We start from the raw sequence: 11305 nt of genomic DNA, 5'->3' as shown, positions 1-11305 counted from the left end.
AAAAAGTTGTCTCTGTCCAAATATTTATGGACCTAACTGTATATAATATAATTATATATATATTATATGAATATTTCTTTGTATTTGGACTCAATACAGCTATTTTGTCCCGGCCGCGCCGACGTCACCGGGAAACCCCGTAGTACCCCGAGTCTGACTCGGGATTACCGCTTTTTGCATGTACAATCCACCCAGAGTCAGACTCGGGAGTACTGCTAGGGGGGTTAAATAGGTTGAATATGTAGTGAAACAATATCTCATATTTGTTTCTGCCTGGTTTGTGAACATATTGCCAAGATATGTGTAAAGCGGTGGTCACCAACCTTTTTGGACCTACAGACCACTAAACTCACGGGGCTTCGGACTGCGCATGCAGTGTGTCGCTCAAAGCGTGTCGCCCCTGCGTGACGTCAGTATGCCAGAACCTGTCCACTCTCTCATCGCAGATCTGGGCCTGCGAAGTCTTCAGGAGACATTGTGGCTCCGACTGGTTCAATCCCCCAAGTGGGGGCCTTCTGACTCCTCTGCGGGCCAGACCACCGGTTGGTGACTGCTGGTGTTAAGTTTGTCCCTCTTCCAGGGTGAACAACAGAAACAAATATTCTTTATGGTGGAGTAATGCTAACTGCTATTGGGGGTTAATATGCTGTCAATAGACAAATACAGCTTGTATTTAACAAAAAAAATCTCCAAGTAGCAAACTTTAGAAACAGTAAATAAATAAATAAAAACTGGGGTAACTATGCATGTACAATTATAACAGTTTAGGAATGCACCTTTTTGCATAGACGGTTATTGTTCTATTTCACATACACATAACACTTGCTAGTTACCTGACAGCTCTGCTACTTTTCCTTGACCTACTGTAATCCCGCAGTTCAGGGATTCTGACTGCAATTGACACATGCTTGTTGTGTCAGTGACCCAGTTCATTGAAGTCAAAAAAGCAACTTACCAGCTTGATGTATTTTAAAGCCAAACAACAGGTTTCCTTAACTCATATTTGCTCTGTTACTACTTTTTCAGTGCCTGGAGATAAAGCAAATTCAATTACATTCAGGTACAGAGACACAGGTCGCAGGTAGAGTCCATAACGCTGTGTATATTATGACTTTAGTAATATATAGTATGTATGGCATTTCTTTTAATGGACAGAACAAGGCAAGGTAGGTACTGTATAAGCTGGATGGGCGAAAAAAAAATGAAGCTGATCTCCTGGCAACAGCAAAACAAATTTAAGGAAGCTGATTTCCTTGCCAAAGGATTTGTCTTTACATTCCTGAAATTTGCGCAGCTTTGGCACACAGTGAAGTCCTGACAGGCAAGGCAGGGGGTCCGATCTTTACCTGTTGCAGTTCTACTTTTTCCTACCATGTGACTGGACAGTGAACAAAAGTAGCAGACTTATGAACTCTTTGCCACTGTGCCCTTTTCTCCATTCTATTTGTTTCTTGCACTACAGTACAACAGTTTAGTTTCTTTCTGCCTGTCTGGACTCTACACCACAAGTCAAAGATATTTAAAAATGTTTTAAATTACAGAGCTGCATTCATGGCTTTACTATAAGCCTAGAATTTCAACTTTAACGTTAACCTATTGTTTTCCCCTGCTTAAGCAAGGCAAAACATCCTTTATCTTATAGAAAAACTAAAGTATTTGTATTAAAAAGCAAATCAACAGACATATCACATGTCATTACTGCAATTGGTGGAATTTTTTTAAATACAGTGTTTTGTGAAATCTAGTAGTTTTTTTAATATGAAGTTTTTTTTGCTGAGCCATTCTAAACCATATTTGGTTCAGAAATGAAACTATTATGGTAAGACCATTAATGATATACACAATATGCAACCCAGTATATGGTCTGGGTACTTACCCCCCAACAACCAGGAGACATTATATTGCGTATTAGTTTTTGTATTTAATACATAATAGCATCACAATAACTGCTACAAAATTTCGTACAGCTTTTTCCCCATGTTTAATGAAAGTACAATGTTAGCAGAGAGGCAAGTTTTAAACATTTTATAAAATCACAACATCCAACAATCTCATAACAGTTTTCCAGTGTAAGGCAACAGCGGAACTGCTAAGGTTCTGTGCAATTCAAACTAACATTCTTTTTTATTCAAAAAGTGCTTTCAAGAAAGAAAATTCCCAGCATTGAACTCCTAACTTTTCAAAGATGGGATATGCAAAAAATAATCTGTAATCTTATATAAAAGATATAACTCGGGCTATGCGTTAGGTTATGTACATACCATATGTGTTTATTTATGCAATATACCTTAGCAGTGCTTCACATCCTGTTTTACAAGTCACCATAGTGCATTTGCTTATTTTGATGTTAGGACATGTGCCTATACTAAGTTAAAGCCTTTCTAAGCACAACAATAATACATAGCAGAATCTCCTTGGACCGGGTGATTGGCTGTATTAGTTTTCTTTTTACAGGCCTTTTTCCTTATTTCCTTCTAGTAAGGAACATCTTCTGTTTCTGGGTAGCCATGACCACTCCACAAATGGGATTGTGTTTTTAGATCAGCTCACAATAAATGACAAGGACACTGCAGCTGTACAGAAAATTTTCTGTAGCAGCTGAAAATGCAAAAAACAAAAGCAATCACGATACCTCTATATACTGGGTAAAATATATTACAATGTGTTCTTGGATTAAAATATCCCTGAATAATACTTTTATTTTGCAGTACAGAGGGGCTGAATCCAGTCTTTACCTTCTGAAAACATACAATCACTTGTATGTCAGACTGTGGTTAGGATAACTGAGCACTGCAATCTCTTATGAATGCAAGAATTGTGGAATCTGTCTACTGCAGCTGAAATATATGAAAATATATTTATATGAAATATATGAAAAATATTTCATCATTACAGAGACTAAAGAAAACAAATATTAATATTGATTCCAAACTGTAACATGAAAATGGTATTCTTGTGCATTAAATGTGCAAGTAATGGCAGTCTGCTTTCAACACAGCAAGAGAACCACCCAAGGATTCATATGTCACATCCCAGCTCAATATATTAGAACAAAACATTTGAACACATTCCAACTAAGATGGTTGTTTTATGTAACTAGGAAGTCTCCATTCAATCATTTTTCTAAAGGAATTTCCCAAAAAAAAAATGGAAACCCCTTAACTGTAGTAACATGTACAGGCTTTTGTTCCCTATAACCTAAATTACACTTAAGCAGGGATTACAATAATGCTAATAAAGTGTGGCTACAGTGGCGTAGGGATCATAACAAGTCCATCAGGTTGTATTCTTAGTTGTATTGTCAGCACATATCTTGAAGGCTGGGTGAATTGCAGACTATTTTCTGTATATTGGTACCACCCCTGCTGATCATTCATACTGCATTTCTGGCATAGACACGGTGGAGGGAACAAAGGGATCTCCATTGGCAGTTGCTAAGCAGACAACAAAAAATCAAGGATGCACACAAAATTTCACAAGAGCTGTAAGCAAAGTGGGAGATGGAGAGTCAAATGATCAAATGAATAGTCACATCTCACTGACACTAAAGCTTTAGAAAGAGACAGGGGAACCTACTGGCACCAAAGCATTTTTCTTTTTTTTTGGTCGAGGTTCAGGGATTCCAATATATGGGGACCAGATATTTCTAGCTAGCCCCTCTTTGGCTGCATATAAAACATGGAAGGATGGGACTCTTCTGCAAATTTAGACCAATCCTTACAAGTAAATGCCTTCTATATGGGGTGAAGCCAACACATAGCCAACCCTAAAATTATCAGTAGAGGTATACTGACTAGACCAGATGCTAGTTATAGAAGACAACCATTTTATCACCACAATAACGTTCAAGACATCCTGCTCAGGCACCAATGGCTTGGTCTATATCTATACTGCTAAACACAACATTTCTCAGCTGGTATATATTTTCTATTATTTATAATTACAATCATGTTAAACCATGTCTGGTGTCCAGTGCATTTCATGTGTGGCACTATTTGCAGACTGCAAGGACTAAGTTTTCCCATGCTACACAGTAATTTATATGTTGTAGGTCTGCAAGATACATCAACACAACAGAGCAAAACAATGCACATTATTTTTTTCCCTTTAGCAAAGAGGTAAATGGTATGAATGTCTTGCTTCAATTTGTGCAGGGCTGACATGATGTTAAGGGAGCCTGTGATGGGATGCGCTACACCATACTCTCCAGATTTTCCAGTGACATCTGTCTCTCGTCCCTCTCTGTACTCTTCTGTCTCCTTGCATAGCTCTCTTGATATTCCATCAACACGTTCACAATATCATGCTGCTCAAACCTGATGGCTTCTTGTAAAGGTGTGTTACCCCACCTAGGGATAATAGCGGTAGTTATGTCAAATATTTCTGAATATACGGTATAGTTCCTCTTACAATCTTTCATTCTCAAACATTTGTTGTGAACATTTTACAAATTCTTTCCACTGTTTTGAACATGGTATTGTATATTGTACAATTAATTAAATCTATTTAATAAAATTTAGGTACACGTCCTGCCCAAACCTGATTGAGATCAGATGAAGACTTCAATCTGATTCTGACAATAAAATTACTGAACAGATCCTTCCAGGAGTGAAAGAGAAGAGTTCATCTGTTCCCTAGAAAACCTCATTAAGAAAAGTACATACAATCTTTACATAACTTACCTGTCTTCCACAAAAGGGTTAACTCTGCAGCCTTCTATGAGGAACTTAACCACCTCTAAGTGTCCTGAGAAAGTGAAAAACAATTTATAAAATATAAAGAAACCTAAACATTTTTTCAGTATTTAGAGTCTATACCTGACTTTTCCACAATGTGTTACTTACCTTCCGCAGCTGCTACATGTAGTGCTGTCCGGGAGTCATAATCTTTTTGCTCCATGTCCATTGCAGACAATGCAAACCTGGATAAAACATTTGCAGTTACTGTCTGATTCTTACATGATGTTTGCATAGCAAGTTTTATGCTAAAAGTAGGTAAATAAATTGTTGGTGTATCAAACCACTTTGTTTTCCTACTAATTCCATGTGTGTAATCCATCCCCAGTCCCAGTATGAAGTCCTGAAGTGCTGATACAGACCACTGTTCTCTGTGTGGAAAAAGCAGTCTCTGCAGTATTCTTACATACACGGCAATAGTTGTAACTAATTAGGAAGCATATCATATTGATGTAGAGATCCTGCTGCTTCTTTATTTTCAGCCGCCAGGTAGGGGACAGGAATTATTTTTGACCTTGCGGGTGATTTACACAAATTTCACACATTTTCAGTTTATTTATATTCTTTGAGAGGAATTTATAATAAAGCTTTACAATGATATCCAACATTTACATTCATAAATTACAAATACATTGCCACTGGAGCAATAGTGGTGGGAATAATAAAAAATGATGCAACACTCTGGCACATCGTCTAGTGGACTCAGAAAATGTGTTATATTAGATTGATGATTCCAATTTATGGAAAAAGTTTGACAGGGTATTATTGTGAGCTGTTCTTAAATGTGTTGTCTTATAAATGGTGACACCCTGTAGCTAACTGTACAGGATAGCTGGATAACTGGTATGGTTCCTTCAATCAAGGGTCATGTGTCTGTCAGCAAACTTTTATTAGTATTTATGTAATTAAATAACAACAACATATCACTTTTGTTCAGAGTCCATAGTCATGTCAAACAGTATTAGGGAAGCCTATTAACTACCAGAATAATTACCATGATGTAGAAGTAAAAACATAAACCCAGGGAGAATATACCAATTCCATGCAAATAACTATTCCAGGTTCAAATCTTATCCTGGACATCCTTTGGGCACTTTGGTTTCTTTCAACATCCCAAAAACATGGTACCTACCTACTGTTAGGTAATTGACTTCCCCCACAAGATTAGCTTTAGCCCAGGTAGCCTCCAGGCTTTTACATAGCTTTTAGACTAGGAGGGAGGAGAAATGCTGTAGAGCAGTTATTCTTTTTTTCCCCAATGACCCTTCAAAAAATTGGTTTTAGTAAAAATTGCTTCCCCAAGACCTGAAAATTATTTCAAGGGTTTCCCAGGGGTAAGAGGTTGAGAAAGCCTACTGTAGAGTATGTTGTAAGTTACATTTACTATTTGTAAATAATTGTAAATGTTGTTGTAAATTTTTAGCAGATATTGATGGATTATGATATTTTTTGTAATAGGTCTTTAAGTTCCTGAAGAAGAGGACACAGTTCTGCAAAACGCGTGGAACACTACCAAAGAAGATAGACTGAGTAAGTGTCATATTGATGTACATTTTATGAATTTAATGGTTACAAATACAGGCTGACATTCAAAAATCCAGCAACCTCTGGACCTGAGGAGTGCCGGATTTTCGAAAATTCAGGATTTTTTACGGGTATATATGTTGTATATATTTAACAGAAAATGACTACCTGTACAGTCCTTTAAATGGATGCTAAATCCATAATGGGGCTATACAGCAGCAAATAAATGAGAAGGAATGAACAGGAAAGCAGTGCAAGCAAGACCCAACAACTGATTCTGGAGTACAGCGCCATCAGAACATAAACAGCGCCTCCAGAAAACAGTCTACATTTGAAAATGCCCTCCGAAATCTATACCGGAATCTGAAGGACCCGGATTATTGATGGCCAGATTTTTGAATGTCAACCTGTAAATATTTTTTATGATAACGTAATTGAAATTGTTGACTGTCCTAAAAATGTCTGAAAAGTCCCACTATGATATGTTTATGGGTTTAGAGTATCACTTAATTTACATGAGTCTGTTGGGGCTTTTTACAACACATTCAATAGGGCAACCCCAGCAGCAGTCTTTTGGGTTTAGGATGTCTACACAAAGGTATTTACAGATAAATATTAATATTAAACAGGATTTATATAGCGCCAACATATTACGCAGCGCTGTACATTAAATAGGGATTGCAAATGACAGACTAATATAGACAGTGCTACAGTAGGAGAGGACCCTGCCCCGAAGAGCTTACAATCTAGTAGTAATATCTTGCAATGATTGGTCTAGTGACCTATTCTGTCCGACATGCAGGACAATCCAGGTAGGTGTCAACGTCAGTATGTGTTTTAGGTTAGACATGCTATTTTGTATACATCTCTCACCTCCTCAAAGCAGAGACATCACCACTATAGGCAGCAAAAAGAAGATTCACCACTGTTTTGTGCTATAGAAAGAAGAATTTAAGATTAATACTTCATGTGCAAATTTTAAAAAAAAAAAAACACAAAATAGTGTTATCTGTTTCAACCTGAACCTGTTCTTATTCTAATCTTCAACTCAACATAGGTACATTACTTTTCCTTACACTTCTCCATTCTGCAAAACACAATTCATGTTTATGGAAAGACCATCGAAGACAGAAGCTCGTGGGTTGTGGGATTGTGACAATTTATTGATGTCTATGACCCATCACAATTAAAATGTATGTGAAACAAAAGCTTTGTTAGGTTTAAACCCCCTACCAGATTAATATTTGCTGTTTGTGTGGCATTGGGTAAATTATCCCTCTCATTCCCAGACACACAACAGGTAATTAGAGGACCAGATGCCCCCAGAACATGTGTCCCTAGGATTTCCCCTTGCCTTTTATTCTGGAGACAACTCCAAGTTTTTGTTTTTGCTTAGTGATGGAGATAAAAAACAAATTGTCTGTCTCTCCCTCACTCTATCAAAGACTTGCTTGGAGAAACACTTTAATCTGTGCTCATTTGAAAGTTTTTTTTTCATACATTGGATATACAAAGACAGTATATAATTCAATTTGTATATTTCATCACTGAAAGCCATTCCAGCTATTCCTGTTCACACATAAATATTATAATACCTGAACTTCACTTCTCTCCTTGCGTGGATCAAGTTTTCTCGCACAGTGCCGTAAATTGTCATAATTGTGGAAATTGAACACAGAAACCAGCTCCTGCAGAAAGCAAATAATGATATTGTACATGATTGACAGAAAGCTTAGCGTTAAGTCCACTTTCTCATTGATCGATTCTATCTAAATGATTATAATTCTGAATTCTATCTACCCGGCGTTTATCACTGCACTTTTCTCCTCTTCATCCAAACAGTGACTGAGGTGTGATGTAATAGTATTGATTGATTCTTCATGAATGGTTGCATGTAAATTGAACAGGTCAATCTAATTGTTCGAAAATGTTGTTGTTGATTTACATATGGCAAGCAAAGGGTGCAATCCTAAAATTCTAAAATTAATGTTTGGCTAATGAAGCATTTACACCAGGTTTTCAGTGAGTTTCAACTTGTAGATGCTGTACTGAAAAAACATGTACAAGTGAGTACAATGCTTCCAAAGCATTTTTGACCTTTAAGGTAAGATATATTTGTTTAGGTCAATTAAATTCTTTTTTTAGTCAATAACTTTCTCCAATTGCAAGTTAAACTTTTAGATTGAGTTTTTCAAGCAGGAGGTAAATTAAAAGGGGAAAACATATGAAAAAGGAACCTAGAGCTACACCTGCTGGTTGAAAAGGAAAATGCATAATATTTCACAACCACCCAAAATAATATCCACCCAAATATATTGGTTGCAATTTATTTAGTCATGTCCATTATTCAAATAAAGAATAAATGCAGTTTGGGATTGTTGAATGCCCCAGCCAGTCCTTCTCCCTAGACTTGATGATCTGCCTGCAGTGCACAAAAAGGCACAGACAGAATGTCATTACTGGGTCAAAAACAAGGTATGTAATAAAATCAAATAATCTTTCTCTAAAAATATCATTAGCATGTTGATTGGAAAGCCAGAACCAGGAAATGCAACATAATAGCCAATTAAACCTCATCTTTAAAGCTGATGTGCAGTTTTCAACAGTCATTCCCAGATTTATGATGCATGGCTTACAGTAAGCAGGTCCACAGCAGCACTGCATGCAGTATGTTATTTTAAAAAACCCTATTCTCTCACTTTATTTTATGATTTAATATAATTACTGATATAAGATCTGAATGCTGATCACACTGCAATGAACAACACTTACTTGGCAGAAGTGAATTCCTCGCACACTGTTTCCAACCCTGTCCAGAGGAGGTGACCAACAGAAAACCCCCATTATATTGGGGACCACCAACAAGATGGCTCCTGACACTCCAGACTTGGCAGGCAATCCCACCTGAAATTTCATCAACAAAAGGAAATGTTTAAATACACAGAATATATATATAATGTATATCTACTTCTAAATATTTGTATACATTATACATTTCATGAGACCATAGGCTGTGACTTTTTGCCTTTTTTTTCACCAGCTAAGAGTCACTGATCTGTCAATGTGATCATTAGATGCCTGGACACATTATATGCACATTCTTGTTCTGGCCCAGTAACTCCCTTGGTAGAATAGTGATGGTGAAAATGCACAATAAAATTACAGAATCAGTTACAGTTCGCCAGGCAAGGAGCTTGGTCAGATATATATGCTACCTGAAAAAAAAGGCTGTGGGGCCGTTTTATGATCTAGGGTTGCTTCAGTTGGCCAGGTCTTGGTTCAGCACATAATGGGTCTGATTTAATAAAGTTGTCTGTAAAAGACTGAAGAAGACTATGATCCATTCCAGGTCTGCAGAATCACCCAGATTCTTCTATAATAGTCTCCTTAACAAATCAGCCCCAATGTCCCCAAGAATGAAGTCAGCTAACTATCTGAATTTACGAAATAATTAGGTTTTTCCATCAATTGATATTTTTCCCCGGATAGCATGGTCATATTCCAAGATGACAATGGCAGGATTCACTGGGCTCAAATTATAAAAGCGCAGTTCAGAAAGACATAATTTTTATCATTCGCCACTACAAATACCAGACACCAACCCCACTGAGAATCTTTGGAAGTGTTGGAAAACTATAGGCAGCTGTCTAACACTTTCATCATCAATACAAGATCTTAGAGTAAAATTAATGGAACTTTTGGACAGAAATAAATGTTGTGACATTGCATAGGCTTTTCAAAACGATATTACGGCAAATACATGTCATACTTAAAGCTTATAGCAGTCCAACAAACTATTACTTTGTGAGACCTTTTTTCAGGAAAAGATTCATTGCAATTAAACCTCAAGAACTGAGCAGCATATTCCTAAACTGTCCAGAAGATGGCACCAGATACAAATGAGTTTGTGCATTGTACACTGCTTATTGCCAGGAGTGTAGACTTCATGATAACAAAATAAATGTTTTGGACTTCCTGTTTAAACATGAATACAATATATGAAATGGGGGTCAGATAAATACTATATGGAGGCTGTGAGTCTAGCAAAAAATAGTTTGCTAGATGAACTAGAGATGAACTCTTTTAATAATTGTATCTAATAAGGCCAACATACTACTAAAACTATGAGTACTGATACTTCTACTAGTAAATGAATCTGTAATATAAACTATAACTGAAGCCCTGTAGTAAAGATGCATTTTCACTCCAGTGTGTGAAGCACATGAGCTCAGACTCAATGGTGTCAGATAATATTGAGCTGTTTTTCCACTGCAAAAGAAGTAGGCAAACTTAACGTAAAAATGTATATATATGTTGAAGCAAACTCACGTTAAATGCAAACTGTCCAGAGAAATCATACATGCCACACGAATGCATGAGACTCAGGGTGTTCCTCACTGCTTCTGAACTTAGGACCCGCTCGCCTGTGATGGGGCAGATACCTCCATTAGCCAAAGTGGCAGCTATCACACTGCCTGACTCACAAGTCACCTCAATGGAGCAGAGCTGAAAAGAAAGAACATAGACATAAGAGAACACAAGCGTGGGACATTATTCTACACAACGCCAAAATATTTTCTTAAGGAATTTGTACTGATAGACCATTGAGTCTTCCATTGCTGACCTCTCCTGCTAAAATTCCAGCCTCTCTTATCACCGCAGCTTTGACTGTGACTCTTGCAGATTGCAGCTGAAACTACTGCACACATGTATTATTGAAATATAATTCCCCGACCTCTTAGATTGTAAGCTCTTCTGGGCAGGATCCTCTCCTCCTCCTGTGTTACTGTCATTTGCAACCCCTATTTGTACAGCACTGCTTAATATGTTGGCGCTATATAAATACTGTTTAATATTTTTATTATAAATCATAAAATTATGCAGCCTTCTGTACCTTAATTCACTTCACAGAGGTATTGCACACATAATAACATTTAAAATTATTATTGTCCTCTTGGTTGTAATAAACCAGAAGCAGGAAATGAAACCATTTGAGATAAAGTTGAAATAACTTAGAAAAAAATAATTACACTGTTTTTTTATTT

General features: G+C 37.0%; 1 protein-coding gene across 1 annotated transcript in view; it reads right to left on the bottom strand.

Moving 5' to 3' along the window:
• Nucleotides 1–1957: 1957 nt before the first annotated feature.
• GLS2 (glutaminase 2) overlaps nucleotides 1958–11305 on the bottom strand; it is a 30960-nt gene continuing 21612 nt past the window's right edge. The window contains exons 9-15 of the mRNA XM_072398696.1: nucleotides 10590–10782; nucleotides 9033–9164; nucleotides 7856–7948; nucleotides 7134–7195; nucleotides 4845–4921; nucleotides 4683–4746; nucleotides 1958–4349 (exon numbers count right to left, since the gene is read on the bottom strand). Coding sequence (XP_072254797.1) covers nucleotides 4193–4349; nucleotides 4683–4746; nucleotides 4845–4921; nucleotides 7134–7195; nucleotides 7856–7948; nucleotides 9033–9164; nucleotides 10590–10782 — 778 coding nt within the window. The 3' untranslated portion in view covers nucleotides 1958–4192. The remainder of the gene's footprint in view (nucleotides 4350–4682; nucleotides 4747–4844; nucleotides 4922–7133; nucleotides 7196–7855; nucleotides 7949–9032; nucleotides 9165–10589; nucleotides 10783–11305) is intronic.

The sequence above is a fragment of the Pyxicephalus adspersus genome, chromosome 1 (assembly GCF_032062135.1).
Source record: "Pyxicephalus adspersus chromosome 1, UCB_Pads_2.0, whole genome shotgun sequence".
NCBI lineage: Eukaryota > Metazoa > Chordata > Amphibia > Anura > Pyxicephalidae > Pyxicephalus > Pyxicephalus adspersus.
This window is presented reverse-complemented; position numbering and strand designations above follow the sequence as displayed.